The sequence below is a fragment of the Eptatretus burgeri genome, chromosome 17 (genome assembly GCF_056783735.1).
Source record: "Eptatretus burgeri isolate ZD-2024b chromosome 17, Ebu_testis_v1, whole genome shotgun sequence".
Classification (NCBI taxonomy): domain Eukaryota; kingdom Metazoa; phylum Chordata; class Myxini; order Myxiniformes; family Myxinidae; genus Eptatretus; species Eptatretus burgeri.
In genome coordinates, this window is record NC_140977.1 from 10,780,014 (window position 1) to 10,805,050 (window position 25,037).

At 45.8% G+C, this 25,037-nt stretch overlaps 1 protein-coding gene across 4 annotated transcripts; it reads left to right on the forward strand.

The window, feature by feature from the left end:
• Positions 1 to 121: 121 nt before the first annotated feature.
• Positions 122 to 25,037, forward strand: CHRNA2 (cholinergic receptor nicotinic alpha 2 subunit). 4 transcript variants are annotated; one of them, XM_085861992.1, is made up of 7 exons: positions 122 to 344; positions 12,149 to 12,297; positions 15,679 to 15,723; positions 19,739 to 19,848; positions 20,022 to 21,048; positions 24,257 to 24,382; positions 24,718 to 25,037. In XM_085861992.1, exons 3-6 carry the CDS (start codon positions 15,694 to 15,696, stop codon positions 24,380 to 24,382), a joined length of 1,293 nt encoding a protein of 430 aa, XP_085718118.1. In that variant the 5' UTR covers positions 122 to 344; positions 12,149 to 12,297; positions 15,679 to 15,693; the 3' UTR covers positions 24,718 to 25,037. The 4 variants fall into 4 exon arrangements, with proteins under 4 accessions (XP_085718118.1, XP_085718117.1, XP_085718114.1 ...); XM_085861991.1 differs by lacking the exon at positions 122 to 344 and adding an exon at positions 3,968 to 4,327; XM_085861988.1 differs by lacking the exon at positions 122 to 344 and adding an exon at positions 4,488 to 4,743.

Below are 25,037 nucleotides of genomic sequence, written 5' to 3' on the forward strand. Positions count from 1 at the left end.
ATATCTGAGTGCTCCTTTAACCACTCGGCAAAGGTGGCTTTTAAGAAGTGTTCTTTTTGTTTTTTTGGATGTCGCACAAGGCTGTGGAGTGGCATCGTTGGCTGAGGATGTGGCTGATGCAGTGCCCCCTGTAGGTTAGAGCAGGAATTCGTTCATGGTGCTGGCGATAGCTCGCCGACTCTTCGCGAAGGACACCGTGGGACCTTAAACGTCCACCAATGAATGCCGGCAGATGGGATGCCCAGTGTGACGTCTATCCGAGGGACGGCACACACGTTGAGGAATCACCAGGATGACAGTTTAAAGCTGGGCCGAGATTCAAACCCAGGCTACACCGTTTAGAGGCGAGTGTGCTTACCTCCAGATGATGCTGCCAACCGTTGCAAGAAATTATCGTGAAGGACTTGAGATGCTTTTATAGAGTTTGTGATACAAGGGAAGAAAAGTTATTTATTTACTCAATGGACAATTTGTTTTTTAATATCAAGATTGCAAGCAGAGGAGATGAGGACGTTCAAGCTATGTTGGCTGAGGGTGTGCTGTGTAAAACGGTAAACATACATACATACATACACATTAACAGGGGGTGTCCAGCGTTGCCAGGCAATGCCGGGTACCTCCTCCTACCCCTTCTCTCCTTCCGTCCCTTCCCCTCCCTCATTCTCACCATATTCCTGGTGTTTGCTTAATGGTTAGGGTGGTGGGCTTAGGATCCGAGGATCCTGAGTTCAAATCCCCCCTGGCTGTTGAATTAATACCGGGTAGGGATAACTCTGCCTGTCATCCTGCTGAGGTCGGCAAAATGAGTACCAGCTTGCTGGTATCCTGTGTCAGAGTGGTGACCTGTCCAGGATTGTACCCACGAGCCAAGGAGACTGCAGAGGTCGTACCAATGCTCTGCACAGAGTATGGTTCCAATGGATGGATTCTCCCACCTCCCCCCTCCCTCCTTCCCCTCCCTCCATACTCCTACCCACATTACCCTGATTAGTGGAGGTTGGCTTTGTGGCTTCCCATTCTCTGGGGATGTGCACAGTGCAAAAATGCAAGTTATTTGCACAGCTGACTTGAATACCCTATTCCGCCACCACCACCGGGTGGCACTACACGATACACATTTATATAGAGAATTTTCGTCGACCTTCCCTCCCGAACCCCCGCAGCTTCAGATGATTGCACAATGTACAGGGTGGCTTGAAAGGTCGTTTTTCCTCTCCCCAGTAGAGCATTTGTTCTTTGTGACTCCACAATGCCACACAAGATGTCTAAGAGGACTTGGCGAGGATTTCAGCAGTACAGGGAGACCGATGGAGTGCATACAGATTTAAAGATTGAATAATCATTCTAAGTACTGCAAAATAAACCCAGTATGTTGAAGTTTAAGAAGGAATGTTTTACTGGGTAGAGGTAAAGTGACTTTCAAGCCAGTTTGTACACAGCACATATATTCTCATGACGTGTAGATGCTCGAGGTTGAAAGAGAAGGGTTGCTCGTGCGATGACAGGTAAATCCGACAATGAAATTTGCAGTTGGTCACTGGCTTTGAGACCAATCCAAGTTTTTATTACGGAACTTCGGCATCAAAAAGCTACACATATGGAACAAAGTTTCAAATGGAGCATCTCACGGCCATTAGAGCATTTTAATTGCATCAGATGTGGCAATAAATGGGAATTGCTGCTCCCAGCTTGCTGGCTTGATGACACAAGATACCATTTGCATTTTTGCCTCCCCCATCCCTACCCCGTTTGGAATCCCATGCGGGCACGGGCAACTTGCCAGTGAAAGTAATTGATTGGGTATAAAGGCACAAAACTCAGATGATTATTACAGTGATTTTAACAAAGCAGATCAGCATGATGTTAACGGAGCAGTTGAGCGTGAAGATAATGGAGCAGGTGAGCGTGATGTTCACGAATCAGATGAACGTGACGTTAACGGAGCAGATGAGCGTGACGTTAACGGAGCAGATGAGCGTGATGTTAACGGAGCAGATGAGCGTGATGTTAACGGAGCAGATGAGAGTGAAGTTAACGGAGCAGGTGAGCATGATGTTAACGGAGCAGATGAGCGTGACGTTAACGAAGCAGGTGAGCGTGATGTTAACGAATCAGATGAACGTGATGTTAACGGAGCAGATGAGTGTGACGTTAACGGAGCAGGTAAGCGTGACGTTAACGGAGCAGGTGAGCGTGATGTTAACAGATCAGATGAGCGTGATGTTAACGAAACAGATGAGCGTGATGTTAACGGAGCAGATGAGCGTGATGTTAACGAAACAGATGAGCGTGATGTTAACGGAGCAGATGAGCGTGATGTTAACGAAACAGATGAGCGTGATGTTAACGGAGCAGATGAGCGTGATGTTAACGGAGCAGATGAGCGTGATGTTTCCGGATCAGATGAGCGTGATGTTTCCGGATCAGGTGAGCGTGACGTTTCCGGATCAGATGAGCGTGATGTTAACGGATCAGGTGAGCGTGATGTTAACGGATCAGATGAGCGTGATGTTTCCGGATCAGATGAGCGTGATGTTAACGGATCAGATGAGCGTGATGTTAACGCATCAGATGAGCGTGATGTTAACGCATCAGATGAGCGTGATGTTAACGGAGCAGATGAGTGTGATGTGAACGGAGCAGATGAGCGTGATGTTAACGAATCAGATGAGCGTGATGTTAACGAATCAGATGAGCGTGATGTTAACGCATCAGATGAGCGTGATGTTAAGATAACTTTGAGAGCTCACTGGAGTCTGGACAGGTACCAGAGGATGGGAGAGTAGCTCCCATGAAATTGTAGAGGGGTTTCAGTACCCATGATATTGTGCTCAGGCGCCATATTGGATGGCAAGCGAAACAATTGAGAAAAAGGTAAACAAGGCCAAAGAAGTATCACGTAACCTTCCATTGCAGTAAGTTAGTAACGAGACAAACGTGATAGGTTGTCGAGGTATTGATGCTATCGTTGCCGTGGAAATTAATTAACCAACATGGCGGCGCGCACGGCATTATGGGAAAGCTCTGAAAGCCCTCGATTGATGCATCGGTGGAGTCCAGGGATGATGGAACCAAATGGCCTCCTGTGTGAAGGTTCCTTGTATATCCATGTGAGGAATCATCTTGAAACCGTTTACCATGCAGCTGACCCTTCACAATATGGAAAAACAACTCATTCTGCAAACGTGTACTACCTACAATAACATGGACATTCGCAATGGGGCCAACAACCTCACCCGGGACCTAGGGACCACCGGGGGTCCTCACCCGGGACCTAGGGACCACCGAGCGGTCCTCACCCGGGACCTACGGACCACCGGGGGTCCTCACCCGGGACCTACGGACCACCGAGCGGTCCTCACCCGGGACCTACGGACCACCGAGCGGTCCTCACCCGGGACCTACGGACCACCGAGCGGTCCTCACCCGGGACCAACGGACCACTGAGTAGACCTACGGACCACCGGGCGGTCCTCACCCGGGACCAACGGACCACTGAGTACACTTATGGACCAGTGGGTGGTCTTCACCTGGGACCAACGGACCACTGAGTAGACCTATGGACCACTGGGCGGTCCTCACCCGGGACCAACGGACCACTGAGTAGACCTATGGACCACCGGGCGGTCCTCATCCGGGACCAACGGACCACTGAGTAGACCTATGGACCACCGGGCGGTCCTCACCCGGGACCAACGGACCACTGAGTAGACCTATGGACCACCGGGCGGTCCTCACCCGGGACCAACGGACCACTGAGTAGACCTATGGACCACCGGGCCATCTTCACCCGGGACCAACGGACCACTGATTACACCTACGGACCACCGTGTGGTTTTCGCCCGGGACCTACGGACCACTGAACCACTGAGTAGACCTATGGACCACTCTATCCCGTGTACTCGGTGGTGGTGCCTTCAGTTTTAAACAATCGGGTCTTGCCTTCAAATGATCTTCCTTTATCGAATCGGGACACTTGATCAAAGCGTTTGTGGTGGAAAATCGACGTCGAAACACTCGGCCACCTCTGTGGAACACCATTTTGTGCACATGGTTCGAGTTGAGGGACATTCTTGTTGTTATACCAATCTCCACCGGAAGGATGCTCTGAGCGGTCCTGGGTCGACCCTCCATGACCGTCGTGCAGTGTTCTCCTCCCGATCCCTCGATTGAAGTACAAACCCTCACCGAGTGGTCTCCGATCACCTCCCTTCACGTCCCCCCACCCCGGTCCGTTTCTCCAACGACGTCGCCATGACTCGCTCCCTTTCCTTCTCGCTGCGGTGTCTCCCGGCGGTTGTTTTCCTCTCCCGCCTCCTCTCCTCAGGTGAGCCGACCCGCGGACGATTAAATTTCACGCCGATCCTCACCTTCGGACACGTGGCCCCTCCGTGAACGAGCGAAATGCAACTTCGGGATATAAATGACGATTATTATCTCATGAAATCGTGCGATGGAAATCAGAGTGCGGTGGTGTCTGCGTCACGAGTTGCCATGGAAACGGCGCCCTCGACACCCTGCGATCGTCATGGCGACCTCTGTCCGTGTGAGAGGAATATCGTTGTCCCGACCGAATAGGGGAACAGCAGGTAATGGCGGTCAACGAATGCAGTGTTGGCGATTTGGAGCCGAATCCCAGCATCGTGATCGTCACTGGTGGTCGGCTCGACCAAACAAACAAGGCCCAAGATTTCAAATCAACATCGACTCTTTGTCAAACTTGTTTATTACCCATTATACCCGGTCAGTACTCGTACCCACGGCTTATTTGCCCATCTCCCTCCGAACGCCATTTTCTCATGAAGTTGCTCATCGAGCGAATAATATTGTTGCCCCGAGTCTTTCACGAACCAGCTGGCCAGGCCTGCCGTTCGACTGGAGCCGATTTGAGCAGGAGGTTGTGATTCAGAGTGCCGGCGATAACTCGCCCACCCTTCGCGAAAGACACCGTAGGGTCTTTATAATGTCCACCCGCTGATAGCTGGTGGAGGGGACGGCCGGCTTAACGTGCGCACTCCCTGCCTGTGAAGCATCAAATCAGACGGTGGCTTCACGAAGGAGACAAACCACCAAACGTCTAAGTTCGACACGTTGATCGTTCATCGACGGCAATGTGCGGTTACTTTATGCATGTCAGCAATGAGAAGGACCTGGGTTGGAGTGCATTCATCATTCTCTGTGTGTAATTACCCCGTGCGCGCACACGTGAAGCGAAAAGCGGAGTCAAGCAATTGGTTCACTCTGTCCGTCTGTCTGTCTGTCTGTTTGTCTATCTCCAGACGTCAATCTCATGATCGAGGAACTACTTTAATAACTTCAATTGAAAATCATTCCAAACAAGAAATGTCCTGTTTTTAAGGATGTTAAAAAGGACACGAACAACAGGCATGAATACTAATTTGTTAAATCAGGCGGTGTAAAAGACGCTGCATCAACGGCGATAAACTTCTGAATTTGTTTTACCTGCTGCATGTGGCAGATCAACAACAGTTCCACGTTGTTGTTGTTGTTGTTGTTGTTGTTGCTTTTCTTCGATTTTTGAAATGCGCACCCATTGGTCGGACAGTTGCCGGACCACACTCACATTGTTCGTTTGACTCCACCCACCATGGCACACTGGCAAAATAATTTGGTGGCCATCTTGATTTTATGGTGGGCCGAAAGCCTTTATCTCACTGGGCTGCGACAGCTCGCGACAAAATGCGAACGGGATTCTCCAAAATGTCTCGAAACGTTCGCGGTGGTTCTCAATTTCCTCGCGTGAGTCTCAGGACGTCGCTCTGGTGTCGCTTAAATTTTGAACATGTTCAAAAAAGTCGTGCGACAAATTTTCTCTCAAAATAGTCGCAGAGTCGTCGCGGTTGTCTCGAACCGGTCTCGAACCCTTCTCAATTTAGTTTCCGTGAGTCAGAAGGTGCGACAAATGTGAGACAACTTTGTGAGGGATTGGTGACCTATGAAACTAAATTGTGGCTGATGGGAGAAAAAAATGATGATCTGTCCTGGGACCCCTGAGAGTTTCGTAATTATATCACAATTTGTTCTCAATGACGTGAGACATACGCAAATGTGAGATATTCGTGAGACATACGGAAAAATATATTCAGTGTGATTCCAAGTGAAAATTATCACTATTTTATCGCAATTTTGTGTCTCTAACGAGTTGCGAGCTGTCGCAGCCGAGTGAGATACAGGCTTAACACATTAGGCCTAACCTAATTTTCATAATTATGATTTTAAACTCTTTTCTGGCCTTCTTATTGGTTCACGAGCACCAGCCAGAGTGACCACGATACTCGTTATGTTGGGTAGTCGATGTAGTCGAAAAAAAAAAAATTGAGATTTTTTTCTACCCTTATTGGCTGCTCTCAGAGCACCCTTATTCTGGACATTTTCATCTGTCTGTCTGTCCGCGAAACTTTGGTCAAGCCTCAGGGCTAAACCACTCAACCGATTCCAATGAAATTTGGTAGGTAGGACCAATATTTCTGGGAATCATGTGCTTTCGAATATGGGAACCCTGGGCCCCAGCAACGGCATAGCAACGGCCCTTTAAAGTGATCAAAAAATCGAAAGAAATCAAAAAGAATATCGAAAAATCGAAGCTTAGAGTTCTGTGCGCAATCTATCGAGCTCCCTTCATGCCAACTTGCAGCCCTAACAAAAAATATTTGTAGGAGGAGATAGGTTTTGGGCGAGTACATGTCGAACATTTCAGAAACGGTTAATTGCGAATATCTCTAAGAGAAAGAGTCTGATTTTGATGAAACTTGGGTGAAATGTGTACAATGTGGCTAGCATGTACACAAAAATGAATGGTTGCTATGCACACCTTTGTTGGTTAGCAACAGCTAAAATACTTTATCGTACATCGTACACTTATTGTGGACTGTACAAAAAAAATCAATACCTCCGAAACGAGACCTCCGAGGGACCTGATTTTTGTGCCCAAGGAGAATGTCTTACAGGATCATATAAAAAAATAAAATCTTTAGCGAATAGATAAATGGAATTACCAGGGCTGCCAATTGTTGGAGTCTCTTTGGAAACATGCCTGAAATTTCACAAGGTGGGTTTCTGGGCACAAACAAAGAGGGTTGTGATAATCATATTTATTGTGCTAAATTGATTGATAGCATGTACATGAATATCAGCTAGTCGCGTCGGCCAGCTTTCCATCTAGAGCGAGCAGCCATGTCGCCTACCGGCTTGTCTGTCCCTCTGTCTGTCTGTCCCTCTGTTCCTTCCAGTGCTCCCTTAATACAATGGCGATTTCCATGAAACTTGGTTGGTAGGTTCATACCATGACCTAATTGTGTGCAAATGAGAACCGTTGCTGTGAACACCACCGTTGCCTAGCAACGGGACTTTGAAATTTTTGAAAAATCATAAAAAAAATTATTTTTTCGAAAATCAAAAATCGGGCCACACGCGACTGTGGGCAGTACATTCAGCCATATTGTCAAAAATTTCCAGCCGGATCCTATGAAAACTGTCGGAGAAGATAGACTTTGAATGAACCCTGGTCAAAAACAAAAAAAAACGAAGTTTCTTATATCTCAGAGACTATGAGTCAGATATACATGAAACTGGTATGGTAGGTTCATGGTATGTCCTAGTTTTGTGTGAGAAAGAACCGTTGTTATGGACTCCTCCGTTGCTGAGCAACGGCCGAAAAACCTCCAAATGTGGGGGTATTTTAACAAAAAAACAATCTGCAGCATTAACCCTTGAAGCTAGAATCATGAATTTTCTTGTGCTTAATCCTCAGGTCATTCCCCATCGAACGGGCCCATCATGTCAGGTTCTATTGGGTAGTCGACTACCCATGTCTGCCTACCGGCTTGTCTCTGTCTGTCCATCTGTTCGGTCCTGTGCTCCGTTAATACAATGGCGATTTCGATGAAACTTGGTTGGTAGGTTCATGACATGGTATAGCCATGACCGAGTTGTGTGCAAATGAGAACCGTTGCTATGGACACGACCGTTGCCTTGCAACGGGACGTTGAAATCTTTGAAAAATCATAAAAAAATTGATGTTTTGGAAAATCAAAAATCGGGCCACGAGCTGCTGTGGGCAGTACATTCAGCCATATTGTCAAAAATGTCCAGCCGGATTCTATGAAAACTGTCGGAGAAGATAGATTTTGAATGAACCCTGGTCGAAAACAATAAAATAAAGAGGTAGGCGACATGGCTGCTCGCTCTTGATGGAAAGCTGGCCGACGCGACAAGCCGATATTCATGTACATGCTATCAATCAATTTAGCACAATAAATATGATTATCACAACCCTCTTAGTTTGCGCCCAGAAACTCGCCTTGTGAAATTTCAGGCATGTTTCCAAAGAGATTCCAACAATTGGCAGCCCTGGTAATTCCATTTATCTGTTCGCTAAAGATTTTATTTTTTTATATGATGCTGTAAGACATTCTCCTTGGGTACACAAAAAAACAGGTCCCTCGGAGGTCCAGTTTCGGAGGCATTGATTTTTTTGTACAGTCCACAATAGGTGTACGATGTGCGATAAAGTATTTTAGCTGTTGCTAAGCAACGGAGGTGTGCATAGCAACCATTCTTTTTTTGTGTACATGCTAGCCACATTGCACACATTTCACCCAAGTTTCATCAAAATCAGACTCTTTCTCTTAGAGATATTCGCAATCAACCGTTTCTGAAATGTTCGACATGTACTCACCCAAAACATATCTCCTCCTACAAATATTTTTTGTTCGGGCTGCAAATTGGCATGAAGGGAGCTAGTTAGATTGCGCACAGAACTCTAAGCTTCGATTTTTCGTTTTTTTTTTTTTATAATTTTTTTCGATTTTTTTGACCACTTTAAAGGGCCGTTGCTAGGGCCTGGGGTCCCATATTCGAAAGCACAAGATTCCCAGAAATATTGGTCATACCTACCAAATTTCGTTGGAATCGGTTGAGTGGTTTAGCCCCTAGGCTTGACCAAAGTTTCGCGGACAGACAGACAGATGGAAATGTCCAGAACAAGCCTGTAGGTGACATGGCTGCTCGCTCTAGATGGAAAGCTGGCCGACGCGACGAGCTGATATTCATGTACATGCTATCAATCAATTCAGCAAAATAAATATGATTATCACAACCCTCTCTGTTTGCGCCCAGAAACCCGCCTTGTGAAATTTCAGGCATGTTTCCAAAGAGACTCCAACAATTGGCAGCCATGGTAATTCCATTTATCTATTCGCTAAAGATTTTATTTTTTTATATGATCCTGTAAGACATTCTCCTTGGGCACAAAAAAACAGGTCCCTCGGAGGTCTCGTTTCGGAGGTATTGATTTTTTTTGTACAGTCCACAATAAGTGTACGATGTACGATAAAGTATTTTAGCTGTTGCTAAGCAACGGAGGTGTGCATAGCAACCATTCATTTTTCTGTACATGCAAGCCACATTGTACACATTTCACCCAAGTTTCATCAAAATCAGACTCTTTCTCTTAGAGATATTCACAATTAACCGTTTCTGAAATGTTCGACATGTACTCACCCAAAACCTATCTCCTCCTACAAATATTTTTTGTTAGTGCTGCAAATTGGCAGGAAGGGAGCGAGTTAGATTGCGCACAGAAGTCTATGCTTCGACTTTTCGATTTATTTATTTTTGATTTTTTTTTCCATTTTTTTGACCACTTTAAAGGGCCGTTGCTATGCCGTTGCTGGGCACCAGGGTCCCATATTCGAAAGCACACGATTCCCAGAAATATTGGTCCTACCTGCCAAATTTCATTGGAATCGGTTGAGTGGTTTAGCCCCTAGGCTTGACCAAAGTTTCGCGGACAGACAGACAGATGAAAATGTCCAGAATAAGGGTGCTCTAAGAGCAGCCAATAAGGGTGTTCTAAGAGCAGCCAAAACGAAGTTCGTTATATCTCGGAGACTATGAGTCAGATAAACATGAAACTGGTATGGTAGGTTCATGGTATGTCCTAGTTATGTGTGAGAAAGAAGCGTTGCCATGGACCCCTCCGTTACCTAGCAACGGCCGAAAAACCTCTAAATGTGGGGGTATTTTAACAAAAAAACAATCTGCAGCATTAACCCTTGAAGCTAGAATCATGAATTTTCTTGTGCCTAATCCTCAGGTCATTCCCATTGAACAGGCCCATCGCGTCAGGTTCTATTGGGTAGTCGACTACCCATGTCCGCCTACCGGCTTGTCTGTCCAGAGCATAACTCCGTGGACTTTGATCTGATCTTGATGAAACTTGGTTATGTGTTCGATATCAATGTCTAGTTGTGTTTTCCTGGATGAGGGTGTGCTACGCCCATTGTGGGCGGAGCTACGCCCCCAAAATAGCCATTTTTAGGGGGTAGTCGGATTAAAAATCTATCTTCTCCTGGGGAATTTACTGAATGGAATGGGTTCTCTCGGTATTTGAATCGCAAAATTAATTATCTAAAACTCGTCGGTCTGATTTTTCATTTTCGTCCCACGGTCAACAACTTAGAAAATTGCGAATTTTGACATAAAAATCATACGACCGCCCAAACTTTGAGAGCTCGGATGACAATATTTTTTTATGCATAATCTTGAGGTCATTCCCCACCTAAAGTCTTGAAACCATTTTCCTCTATCTCGAACACCTTGCCCGTGGCGCCCCCTTCATGTTTGTTTTTACGCTGATCCCATCAAAGTCTGGTTAATCCGAGGAGTGCGAAATGCCATATAGCCTATATGACATTATATTGTTCCTGGAATGTTCCAGAGGAAGTTTTGCACCAAAGGTCATAATCCTTGATCTTTGACCTTTAAAGGCCACAAAGGTCAAATTTTCAAAGTTGTGGGTATCGAACCAGGTTTTCGACCTTCTTTGATGAACTAACTCCAATAAGCTATAGCACGTATCCTGTTTCCTTATTTTAATGTCCACAACATTGTTTTGTGACCTTTAAAGGTTATGCAAAGGTCAAATTTGAAAGTTGTTGAACGAAACCGGGTTTTCGACATTTTGCAGCTAATAACCTGTCACTCGTACCACATCATGTTGATCATTTTTATAACTTGTTCAAAAATTATCACATTGTCTCATCCTTGACTTCTGAAACAATCTACATCGTCAAATACCGCTCGTGAACCATCGTTGTCTTCAGACTTGTTGCTTTTATTTTTTAGTCTTTTTAAAAAATCTAAGCAACCACTTGTCTGAGAGACACAAAATTTTTAATGTAGGAGCAACCACCCCACTCCCAGTGGAGAATATCTTAAAGAAAAATTGTGACGCCATAGGTCACGTGGTATGGCAGCCATCTTGGATTTAACACAAAAAATTTTTAACGTATTTGAAATCACTGATTGGAAAAATTTGAAACTTGGCACATTTGGTTCTAATCCCAATGGGGAATAGAGGATTGTAAGGATGATGTCATCGCTGAAGTGGGAGACCAGCCATGAATGTTTTAATCAAAATCCCTGTTCACCATTGAGATTCAGTGTGTACGTCTAGGCCGTAACATTTTTATCAATTGAGCTTTTGTCATTAAATCTTCAGCGTGCCTTTGTTATATTATGAGATTGTGGAGAACACAAATGAATAAAATGTACAATTTTTTTTTATGTTGTTATTGTCAAGTTTTGTTTAAGTACAAAGCAGGCGCGGACGGGCTTCACATTTTCAGATGCTTTCTAGTTGTTTTTTTTTTTTTTGCGTCCCAGGTCATGACCTTTTTTTCTACAACTTTCCAAATCTTAATTTTATTCCAATTCAATTATACACTGGAATGTTGCGGAACACAAATCGTCTTGTTGGCACTTTCAAAAACATCCAGTTTAGCAATACTTGGGCAAAATATCCCGCCAGTTTACACCATGTCGACCAATCAAATTTTACGCTCACACTCTCATCGCTGAGGGATATCGTGATCCAGACAAAATGGCGGCTCGTGTAAAATATACATCGTGGTCGGAAACCACGATGGAAACCATCGTGCTCCGGTGTTCCACAAGCTCTCTATCGTCTGATATGTTTCATTCTTTGTGGTTCAAGTTTCCCTTTCTCCATGTTTATTCAGTTTTCACTGTGGGCAAGGAAAGCTTACCAGAGAAGTGGTATTACTTGCCCCTAGTTTTTCCTTTTGATGCTCACCTCGTTAATTCAGTCTTTTCTCTTCACCAGCGAGCGAGCAGGCAGCCACGCACATCGCAGAGGAACAGCTACTCCGCTCCCTCTTCCTCAACTACCACAAGTGGTCGCGACCTGTCGCCAATGCCTCGGACGTTGTCTGCGTTCACTTTGGCTTATCCATAGCCCAGCTTATCGATGTGGTACATTCAACATGGAGCAACTGGAGGATAGGGCTCATGAGGATAAAGATAAGACATGATTTTGGACATTTCATTCATGGAGAACGCAGAAGTGCTGGTTTGGTGTATATGCTGTTGAAGTTATAGCAGGTGTTGCTCATGGGATCACACATGTTCGGAGAAAAGATCATCAGATTCAGGAAAGTCGAGATGCTTTCATATATTGGCATATGCAGTTTAACTGAGGTTCAGGTGAGGTGAGGTGAGGTGCTGGGGTTGGGTGGGTCTTTCATTGCTTTTGTGTGCAGCACATGGCTGTTGGTTTGCATCATTTCCCAGGGACGCAGCTGTGCCGCTGATGTGGTGCCCTCTGTAGGTTTGTCAGGAATTTGGAATTTGTTCAGGGTGCGGATGGGTAAGAAAAATGAAAATAGAAATTAGATGATGCAAAGGGTAGTCTCGGAGCATGTCACGCAGGAGAAGGATCTGGGGGTGGTAATAGATACGGGTCAGGTAGAGGTAAAGCTAATGGGGCTTCAGGTAGTATTCGTAGGGGGGATAAATAATAAATCAAAAGAGGTGGTGTTGGCATTGTACCAGAATTTCGTGAGCCTCCATCTCAAATATTGTGTGCAGTTTTGGTCACCACAATTCATGAAGGACATAGATGCCAGAGAGAGGGTTTAGCGCAGGGTTACTAGATTGATTCCGGGCCTAGCTAGACTCATCTATGAGGAGTGGCTGAAGGAGACAGGGCTTTATACACTAGAAAAGAGGTGGTTACGAGGAGATATGATAGAGATGTTTAAGATAATGAAAGGTGTAGATAAAATAAGTGAAGATGAATTATTCAACAGAGGGGACAGTGAGGGGACCAGGGACCATAACCTGAGAGTAAAGAAGAGGAGAGTTGGGGCAGTGGTATGGTTGAGGCCTTTCACTTCGTAGTTGATGCATAGACTGGTCTACTTGGAAAGGTAGTGGTGGTAGAAAGGGTAGATAAGTTTAATTTGGAATTAGATAGGTACCTGCAAGCATTGGGGATAGTGGGGTAGAGGAAGGTTGGCAGGAATGGTCGGTACCTGACAGTAAAGGAAGAAAAGCAATGTGATCTGGGTACTTTTTGTGATGTCTGTGAGAGGTTTTGTTAAAAAGCGAATGTGCTGTCGGTGTTGTTCATTCATCACTTGACAACCCTCCCTGTCCTGAAAACGTACAAAAACTAGAAGGGCACTCGGTAGAGCGCAAACCTCTGCCACGTAATGCCTGATCCACGAGAACATATCAGGCCCATTTGTCCTTGTCACACACCCAACCTGTCCACCAAGTTTTGTCTGAATCCGTCCACAACTTTTTGAGATATCCTGCACACAAACAAACAGACAAGGGTGAAAACAACCTCCTTCCACCTTCAGAGATGGAGGTAATGAATAACATCGTCCTGATGTCACTGTTCCTGCTCAAATCTTCTCCTCCTCCTCCTCCTCCTCCTCCTCCATTCTCCCTCTCCAAATGAAATCGATGAAATAATCGAATTGATCAAATTAATGTGATGGGCTAAAATACGGACACAGGAGGAGGCCATCATTGCCTAAGTTCCCTGTCTGAAGGAAGAGGAGAGCAATCTCCCTGATTCTCTGTAAAATCCTCTATCTATTTGATGATGACTCCACCCTCTGCCATGACGTCCCTCATCCTTCAGACAGGAAGGCTACATCCTCTTCCCTCTCTTCAGACCTTGAAAATAAATCAAAAGCTTGGTCAAACACTTGGAATATATTTTTCAATCCTGATAAATCTCAAACTCTCACTATCTCTCTCCAAAAGGACCATCTGGCAAAATTTCCTGTCGACTTTCTTAACATTCCTCTTGAGGAAGTTCAGTCATTCAAACTCCTGGGTCTCACAATCAGCCATGATCTTTCTTGGGCAAACCATGTTTCAAAATTGGACTGCAAAGCCAGCCGCCAATTGCGCATCCTCCATCATACAAAGTCCTTCCTTGGCACACCTGAACTCCTATCCACCTACAACACCTTCATCTGCAGCTTGATGAAGTTCTGCTCTCCCTGACCCGGCCTCACATCTTGCTCTGCTTGACGTCGTGGAAATCAAGGCCTCTATGGGCTTATCACTTCATCATCACAGACAGATCGGTGGTCTTTCTCTCTTCTACCGCCTCTTTTCTGGTCTTGCACCCTCTGCTATTTACGTGATTTGTCCCCCCCCCCCCATGTCTCCTGCAGGGTGTACGTGGTACACCTTCAACTCCCTTCTGGTGAAACTACCTAAATCCAGCATCACTGCTCACCTTCACTCATTTGTTCCTCTTTTTTTCCCACCCATGGAACCAACTTCCACATCCTCTTCAATCCAAGTCTTCAAGACAGCGGTTCACCATCTCTCAGATCATTTTCCATCCAAACCAATGATTTCCCCCCCCTCCCCACCGTGAACCTCCCGTACCCCTCCACCCTGCTGCCTCCTTCAATATTTCTAGTTTTTCCTTCCTGAGAGCTTCTCTCTGTATCATCTTATCAACCCCATGCAGCCTCCCGTACCCCTCATTCCTCCACACACCCATTATTTGTCCAAATCTCCCTCTATTTTATCCTTACAACCTGCTGTTGGTGTTTTACCTCTCTCGACTGTTACTTTTGTTCTGTTGCGTCCTCATCCGTTTAGCGTTCTAGCTCTTCCACGAGCCTCAACTCCGTATTTCTGGTGGTGGGCTTGGGATCCAAGGATCCCGAGTTCAAATCCCACTTGGCTGTTGAATTAATACCAGGTGGTTTTGACTCTGCCTGCCATCCTTCTGAGGTTGGCAAAATGAGTGCCAGCTTGCTGGTATCCTGTGTCGGAGTGGCAACCCATCCAGGATTGTGCCCAATAGCCAAGGAGACTGCTTAGGCAGCACCAACGCTCTGCACAGAGTATGGTCCCAATGGAATGGACTCCGTATACAAAAAAAAGGACATGAGGAGGCACGTCTGCATTAGTTGGGGCATGTGTTCATATAGGACTCTGACATGGAGGCAGCTGGCAGGAAGAGAAGGGTCATGTCAAACTTGAGGTGGAAACAAGTGGTGGACAGAGACATGATAGAAATTTGGGTGTGGAGAGCATGCTCAGGATAGATGGGTATGTAGAGGAAAACCCATGCAGTTGACCCCACAAGAAGTTGGGAGTAATTAGGGCCACAATAGTTGTACTAGACATAGTAGTAGATCTTGTTTGTAACAAAAAAAAGCGGATTATTCATTCGGTAAGGTTTATTGGTGAATATTGATTGATAAGGGAAAGCTTTTCGATGATGGAAATTGATGTTGCCAACATTTTGTTTTGATAAAGATGAACAGATGATGTTGATGATGCAAAATGCTTTGGTCAATCTCTTTGAAGGATGAGAAGAAGCAGATGATGACGACCAATGTTTGGCTGAAACTGGTAGGTGGTATTCTTGATGTCATAGAGTTCATATTGATGGAAATCTTCTTGTTTGAGGTATCAACACCAACCACACCTCGATTACTGAGATGAACATGAACGTCTTCAATCACATCAGCCAGGCTCTTTTTACGGCTTGCAATTCTTTCAGTCCTCGCAAAAGCACCTCATCATTTATTGCAAGGTCAAGGGTCAGGTTCAATGTTTTACCAACAGCATTGCTTTCATCGGGTGACGACACACATTGCATGCTTTGCTGTTGATGCATCTCTCCATTGGGATGGTGTTGGGGAGATGGGAGCTGTGCTTGCGAGCAAGTGGTGGATCATTACATTGATTAATACTAGTGTGGGCCCGTACGTGCGTGACCGTATGTGCGTGCCCGTACGTGCGTAATCCCGAACACCCATCACCGATTTTGTAGTTTGCTTTTGTAGTGCATGCCCGTGCACCCATCACAGATGTCAAGCGAGCATCGCATGTCAAATGAGCAGCTCGTGCTTCATCCGTTTCTTCTGCACGACGCCTTGCCTCACGTCCAGTGTTGTCTGCCAAGCGAGCAGCTCGTCCTTCATCCGTTTCAGCTGCATGACGCCTTGTCACGCGCGTAGCATCGCGTGTCAAGCGAGCAGCTCGTGCTTCATCCGTTTCTTCTGCACAACGCCTTGCCTTGCATCCAGTGTTGTCTGCCGAGCGAGCAGCTCGTGCTTCATCCGTTTCAGCTGCACGACACCTTGTCACGTGCGTAGCGTCGCGTGTCAAGCGAGCAGCTCGTGCTTCGTCCGATTCCATTGCTCGTGCACGACGCACAGCTTCGTTCCTTCGCTCTCGTAAACGACGACTGGATTGGGGCATTGTTTCAATTAGATCGGACCAACCGTATCATAAATGGCCATAACTTGGGAAACACTTGGGAAACAGCTGAAATGGGTGAAGAAGAACGATATCAAACCTTGAAAAGGCACACACTCAGGTCCCCAGCATCAATTGTGACATCATATCAAATGAAGAAGAAGAAGAATTGTGACGTCAATTGTGATACGTGCAAAAAAAAAAGAAAAAAGATTTGTGACATCAATTGTGATGTCATAGCACCGTGTCCTGTCATTGGTTTGGTAAATAAATGGCCATAACTTGGGAACCACTTGTCTGATTAATATCAAACCTTGAAATGGCACATCCACAGGGCCCCAGCAATATACCTGGCAACTTTCAATTAGATCGGACCAGTGAAACAGCGAGAAACAGCGGTGAAACAGCGAGAAACAGGTCGAGAAACAGCGGTCACAGATACACACACAGAGATTGCTGAAATTATAGACTAGTGTGGGCCTGTAGGTGCGTGCCTGTACGTGCGGGCCTGTACGTGCGTGGCCGTACATGCAAAAACAACAAACAATTGTGACGTCATTCGTGACGTCATAGCACCGTGTCCCGTCATTGGTTGGCAAATAAATGGCCGTAACTTGGAAACCGCTTGTCCGATTAATATCAAACCTTGAAAAAAGAAAAGAAAAAAACATTCCTGGCAAGTTTCAATTACATCGGACCAGGGGTTGTCGAGAAACAGCGGTCACAGACAGACAGACACACATACAGACAGACAGACACACACAGAGATTTCTGGAATTATAGATAGATAATGATACGCTTGTTCGTTCATCCATGCATAACGCTCCTTTCCACCCAATGGTTGGACAGCTGGCCTGACTCCACCCACAATCGTACCCTCAAAAAAAATCATTCGGGCACCATTTTGGTGATATGCCAATCCAAAGACATCTTCAAAGCTGTCATATTCACAATTGCCATGCTCTCCCTATAAGTTTTCCGTTCAGTGTAAAATGTCCAAAGCGACAGTTTAAAGGGTCATTAAATATCGATAGGTTTGAGCTGATAGGCATCACGGACCTTGTGAAGGCCACAGTAGTTACAGGCTTCAGGCCTCTGGTGTCAGCCTCTGGGACAGTGCAATTGGAATCTATCTGAGCAATATATCTCGTGGGATTGTGAGTTGGACAGGCGACCATGATGTGCCATGACATGTACGAGCCATGCTGTTGCGGTTTCGATCACAGTTTCTGTGAAGTCGGTGATCGTATGATCGGGGAGGGAAAGGGTTAAATATTCCGCTGCTTTAATGAGGCAGTGAAGAAATATGTAATGATTGATGTGGGAATGCCCTTTTGCTTATGGGAGGGTCGTGAGGGCTGGAGGTGGGAAGGATCGAGAGTTGGGGTTGAGAGGAGAGGTGGAGAGCAAAGGTAGGGCAGAGTTGGGAGGGTGGAGGCTTGGGGAGGGGTGGAGGTTGAGGATAGAGTCCCTCTACTGTATATAGAGTCACGACAACCTGCAATTAGAAGCCATTTTGTTTCCATTTGGCGTTGCGTACCAAACCTGTTCCCATTGTGTGTGAAGCATAATGTTTCCGTTTTCTCATCAACATGTCTTTCTCTTAAGGGAGATGATATTACTTATTGCGCCCAAAAGGGAGATGATATTACTTAATGATTTATTTCATTCTTCCATTGTGTGAGAATTATCATACAATCAGACAGGATTGATTTTACCAGGAAACATATCACAGAAACCGCAGCAAAGTGAAGTGCGATGAGCGAGTAATGGTTCACACCTGATGAGTGCCTAATTCCAGGTGTACAGAGTGAGTGAGTCGAAGAAACACACATGTAGTGACAGAATGGAGAAATTTGAAAGAAGGAAAGTGAAAGACAGAAATGGAGGCACACTATCCAAGCCGGATGTACACACCTTCAAGAGAGTGGAGAATTAGAAAAGATAACAATATTGTGAATGAAAAAAAAGAGAAAGAACTTGAGAGATTGATTGATTGATATGTGGTCTGCCTGAAAACATGACAAGAGTGACACTGGGTGGTTTGCTATTGCCTTCTCAGCAGTTAATCAAGGCAGGAATTTGTAATTTGGCCAGGGGGCTGGTGATAGCTCACATACTCTTGGTGAAGGACACCGTGGGATCTTCAACATCCACCAACTGATGATAGCAGACGGGATACTTGGCTTCACATCCATTCGAGGGATGGCATGCACACTGATGAATCACCTGACTTGTGAAGCACAGGGACGACGGTATGTCTATCTATCCTTGCCTAGTGCAGTGCAGCCTGCACAACGGCCTGTCTGTTATGCTGGCCCAGTGTGCACATGATCAGCACTGTGGCTTTTGCACCTCATCAAACTTTCCCTGAATCCAAGATGGCGATTAGATATATTTTGTTCATTATTCTGTTGATGCAACATAATCTATGTTCACAAAGTAAATTAAGAGTTATGGAGAGGAACAGAAATGAAGATGGGTAGAGAAATAGAACAAGTAGATAAAAAGCTGAAGAGATGAAAGTCAAAAGTGATGGAAATACAGAGAGAACAAGATGGACAGTGAACATGAGGAAGGAGCGAAGACAATAAATAATTATAAGGAGAAAAAAAAGAACAACAATGAAATGGAGCGACAGCATTTAAATTGTATTCGGCCATCAAGAAAAAGGTCTTTCTCCCATGTTGATGTTTTATCATATTTTGCTACCAAAACGTTGTGCAATCATGTCATATTGATTATTTTCTCACGGAATGGAACCGACCGATTAACGGTGGATGGAAACAAAATGGCGTACATGGACCACGTGATATGAATTTCCCAGAAACGTCATATTGCAACTTTCTTTATACAGGGACTCTAGTTGAGGAGTTGCGGTGGGGAAAAGGTTTAAACTTAAAGCCTTAGGGTTGGGAGGGGGAGGTTGAGGACTTGGGCTTTGTGAGGGTGGCGGGGGGAGTTTAGGACTTGAAGTCACATTTTATATCACACGGATGTTCTGCAGGTCCGTGCTTGTAATAATAACAAGCGGTAGATCATGAAGTTGAATAACTGAGTTGATTGCACAGACGTTACCTTACTTCTGTGTTGTGTGAATGTTGTGTATCAACGACTTCTGCTTGAATGTAACTTTTTTCCCCACTCGATCCATCATGTGCAGGAGTGGGATGACTATAAGCTACACTGGAAACCGGAGAATTTTGAGAATATTTCATCAGTCAGAGTTCCTTCTGAGATGATCTGGCGTCCAGACATCGTTCTCTACAACAAGTCAGTACCTTGCTAGAAAGTAGACGTTCAGCCTCGTTTTCAGACTAGTCTGTTAATATCTGCTTCTGTTCCTTACATGTTAGGCCACTTATCCATATTTCATTCTGCTTTATTGTTGCATCACCTCTTCGCATCCTCCCCTCTTTTACACACTCTGCTAATCTCACTCGCAGCGCTGATGGTGACTTTGGGGTAACTCATATGACCAAGGCCCACATCTCTTACTCGGGTCGAGTTCGCTGGACACCACCGGCAATCTACAAGAGCTCCTGCTCCATCGATGTCACCTTCTTCCCATTTGACCGTCAGAACTGCACCATGAAATTCGGCTCATGGACCCACGATCAGGCAAAGATCGACCTGATTTCCATGGCTAGTCATGTCGATCAGAAAGACTACTGGGAGAGTGGGGAGTGGTCCATCGAGCGAGCAGTGGCCAACTATAACATCAAGAAATATGACTGCTGTCCAGAAACGTACACGGACATTACATACTCGTTCATAATTCGCCGGATGCCACTCTTTTTCACAATCAATCTCATCATCCCTTGCCTTCTTATCTCGTGTCTCACTGTGCTCGTATTCTACCTTCCATCGGACTGTGGCGAGAAGATCACTTTGTGCATCTCGGTCCTGCTTTCACTCACGGTCTTCCTGCTACTCATCACGGAAATCATCCCATCGACTTCACTGGTGATCCCTTTGATAGGCGAATACCTCCTCTTCACCATGATTTTTGTAACCCTGTCTATTGTTGTGACTGTCATTGTGCTTAATGTTCATCATCGTTCCACCGGCACACATGCCATGCCTGCCTGGGTACACGTCTGCTTCCTACGCGTCATTCCCCGACTACTCGTGATGCAAAGACCAGTGCTGCCCAGCCGCCATCACCTCCAGCACCAATACCGAAGACAGCATGGTTCTCCCAATATTTCGGTGTGCTCACATAGACCGAATGGCGAAGTGGCTTTATCGTCAGCTCCCGAAGAGATAGCGGTTGTATCAGGCCTCACAGCAGCCAGTTCACCCGCTTGCGGGCCTTCGCCTGCGAGAAGATGGCGACTCGGGGAAGCTGAAGATACTGGAGAGGCCGGAGGGATCTGGGGAACGACAGGACTGCCAGATGGGTTGCATCGAGCACTGGAAGGGCTGGTGTACATTGCTGATGAAATGCGTGCTGAAAACGCAGATGGGGCGGTAAGAGAGTCGTCAGAGATGGAGAAAATGAGGAACAGAGGGAATTTGAAAAACACAAACAATAAAAATTACAACGAGTGTCGTAAGCTTTACATCGAAAGGGAGAATGGGAAGTAGGTCGTGAGAGAAGCAGAATGAGATGTTAAGAAAAGAGAAGATGGCAGCAATGAAAGAGAGTATACATGGCACAAAATAATGAAATGGGGAACAATGGGAAATTTGAGTGGGATGAAAGTAAGGTTCAGTTGTTCATTTATTAAAATATTACAAGAGTGTTCAAGATTAATATGCTGCATAAAGATACGCAAAGGTTCGTGATTGCATATCACTACTGGGCTGTGAGGATAGCTCAAGGTGGGCTGTTAGGATAGCTTGAGGTAGGCTGTTAGGATAGCTAGAGTTGGGCTGTAAGGATAGCTCGAGGTAGGCTGTTAGGATAGCTAGAGTTGGGCTGTGAGGATAGATCGAGGTAGGCTGTTAGGATAGCTCGAGGTAGGCTGTTAGGATAGCTAGAGTTGGGCTGTAAGGATAGCTCGACGTGGGCTGTTAGGATAGCTAGAGTTGGGCTGTGAGGATAGCTCGAGGTAGGCTGTTAGGATAGCTCGAGGTAGGCTGTTAGGATAGCTAGAGTTGGGCTGTAAGGATAGCTCGACGTGGGCTGTTAGGATAGCTAGAGTTGGGCTGTGAGGATAGCTCGAGGTAGGCTGTTAGGATAGCTCGAGGTAGGCTGTTAGGATAGCTAGAGTTGGGCTGTGAGGATAGCTCGAGGTAGGCTGTTAGGATAGCTAGAGTTGGGCTGTAAGGATAGCTCGACGTGGGCTGTTAGGATAGCTAGAGTTGGGCTGTGAGGATAGCTCGAGGTAGGCTGTTAGGATAGCTCGAGGTAGGCTGTTAGGATAGCTAGAGTTGGGCTGTGAGGATAGCTCGAGGTAGGCTGTTAGGATAGCTCGAGGTAGGCTGTTAGGATAGCTAGAGTTGGGCTGTGAGGATAGCTCGAGGTAGGCTGTTAGGATAGCTCGAGGTAGGCTGTTAGGATAGCTAGAGTTGGGCTGTAAGGATAGCTCGACGTGGGCTGTTAGGATAGCTAGAGTTGGGCTGTGAGGATAGCTCGAGGTAGGCTGTTAGGATAGCTCGAGGTAGGCTGTTAGGATAGCTAGAGTTGGGCTGTGAGGATAGCTCGACGTGGGCTGTTAGGATAGCTAGAGTTGGGCTGTGAGGATAGCTCGAGGTAGGCTGTTAGGATAGCTCGAGGTAGGCTGTTAGGATAGCTAGAGTTGGGCTGTTAGGATAGCTCGAGGTAGGCTGTTAGGATAGCTAGAGTTGGGCTGTAAGGATAGCTCGACGTGGGCTGTTAGGATAGCTCGACGTGGGCTGTTAGGATAGCTCGACGTGGGCTGTTAGGATAGCTCGACGTGGGCTGTTAGGATAGCTCGAGATGGGCTGTTAGGATAGCTGGAGTTGGGCTGTTAGGATAGCTGGAGTTGGGCTGTTAGGATAGCTCGACGTGGGCTGTTAGGATAGCTCGACGTGGGCTGTTAGGATAGCTCGAGGTGGGCTGTTAGGATAGCTCGAGGTGGGCTGTTAGGATAACTCGAGGTCGGCTGTTAGGATAGCTCGACATCGGCTGTTAGGAAAGCTTGAGGTTGGCTGTTAGGATAGCTCGAGGTCGGCTGTAAGGATAGCTCGAGTTGGGCTGTTAGGATAGCTCGAGGTAGGCTGTAAGGATAGCTGAAGGTGGGCTGTTAGGATAGCTTTACATGGGCTATTAGGATAGCTCGAGGTAGGCTGTTAGGATAGCTCGAGGTAGGCTGTAAGGATGGCTGAAGGTGGGCTGTTAGGAAAGCTCGACGTGGGCTGTTAGGATAGCTCAACATCGGCTGTTAGGATAGTTTGAGGTAGGCTGTAAGGATAGCTGAAGGTGGGCTGTTAGGATAGCTTTACATGGGCTATTAGGATAGTTCGAGGTAGGCTGTTAGGATAGTTTGAGGTAGGCTGTTTGGATAGTTCGAAGTGGGCTGTTCGGATAGCTTGAGGTCGCCTTACTTGTCCGTGACCTTTCTTATCTGGGTTTGATTATCGACCTGACTATAAACTGATATGCAAAGTGCGACTTCAAAGAGTAGGCCATCCTACTAAGGAGGGGTTGTCATGTTTTTTTTTTCGCAAACATCCCATAAACAATGGAAGATGTGTTTCAAATTGGTGGGAATGGTCAGTCACTGCGAGCGCCCAAGGGGCGAAGGTAAGGCCCGATAAAGGTTTCAAAGGCTTACGCTCTAAAACACGATGTGGAAATGCATGTTGTTCGAAATTTCTGCGCTTCAGTAAAATGCATTGATTTATATCAACATCAATAATTTATTCCACTGTTGTTGCAAACATTGATAAAAAAAATTAAAAAAGTTCAACTGAAATTGCAGTGAAGCATTAAAGGGACCGGAGCGAAGTGGTAGAAGTCATGAGCTATGGTAGTAACTTACAAATGAGCAGCCAACTGCTCCTGGAGAAGGCTGCACAGCTCCTCTTTCCTTAGCTTTCCTTGCTGTTTCTTATCTTCCTCCACCACTACCTAGACTCCCTAGACTCCACTACCTAGCCCCCCACCTCCCCCGAGATTGATAATTCCCCTAACTCGTGTTCTTTTGCAAATTTTGAAACAAAATGACCATTCTGTAAACCGATGCCATCTCACTTTCATCACGAATCGATCTCCCTGTGCTGTCCCTCAAAGGGCCCAATGGATGTCCTGGCACAAGGCTGGTATCCAAATGGCCTCGCAAACATACTGAGATTCAGCAGCTGAAGGTGGGAGTGGTTTATCTCGAGTTCCAGGAATTTCTGGCTCAAAATCTCCTCCAATTCTCCGATCAGCAAATCTATAACTTCAAAATAGATACGTCTAAGATACTCCTTCAGTTCCAAGGACCTGCAAAATAAACAAGTGACAGTCAAGCTATGGTGATGTTTATAAGACTTGATAAATGGCAATCTATGAAGCTGGATAGTACAAGCTTTGAGCTCCAGATTGCTTGAGTAGTTTGCCATAAAAACTTGGGGGCGAGTGGGGAGTAAATCATGTTTGTGTCCTCCACTTCCCCTTTCACCTCCTCCTCCCCCTAAGCTCCAGAGCTGGAGTGACAAGTGCCCCACAAGTTTCCACCCCCAAAATATCCTCATTTTGTCACTCCTCCCCACCTTCCACCCTCAGGTAAAGGCAGACTGGAAGTACGTTGGAATGGTCATCGACCGAATTTTCCTCTGGCTTTTTTGTCTCGTCTGCCTTTTAGGGACCTTTGGTCTCTTTCTTCCTCCTTGGCTTGCTGGCATGCTTTAGGTAACCTCAATCTTCAAACTGATTTCACCCAACACGAATAATTACTAACACTATTGTCTTTATCATTAATACGATTCCACCAAAAGTCAAGGGATACACGATGATGGCATTCTCTACGTCTACGTTCCCTGACCATTATACCATGCCTTGTGATGATGTTCAGGTGTTCACGGTTAGAAAAAAGGTTAATTGCCACAACAAGAAGAGGGGTGTCCCATGACTTTTGGTCGGATGTCATACTACAAAACAAGCAGTACAGTTCCATCATCCAATCTGCCACCCTGCCAGCACTGAAGTTTGTGACTAACCGTCTTCATTGAATGCGTGTGTCGCAGATGGATTGTCCATCACCCTCCCACAGGGCACTATCCCATTGTCCCATTGTCAGTGTTAACCATCCAGTGCAACAATAAATGTCGATTGTGTACAGTATATTTTAGATAAGCCTAGCTTTCGATTGGTTTCAGGGATATTAAATAACCGGAGTGTTTGAGTGGAATGCCTTTTCATCTCCATTTTGATTTGTGGTTTATTTGTTTCTGTGAATTGCTTCGTCTGATGAAGCATCTCAGAGCGTGGATGGATCACGTAGTGGCGCAGAAGAGAATTGAGATGGTATACGTGTTGACAATAAAAGCAGACACAGCACAGCTCA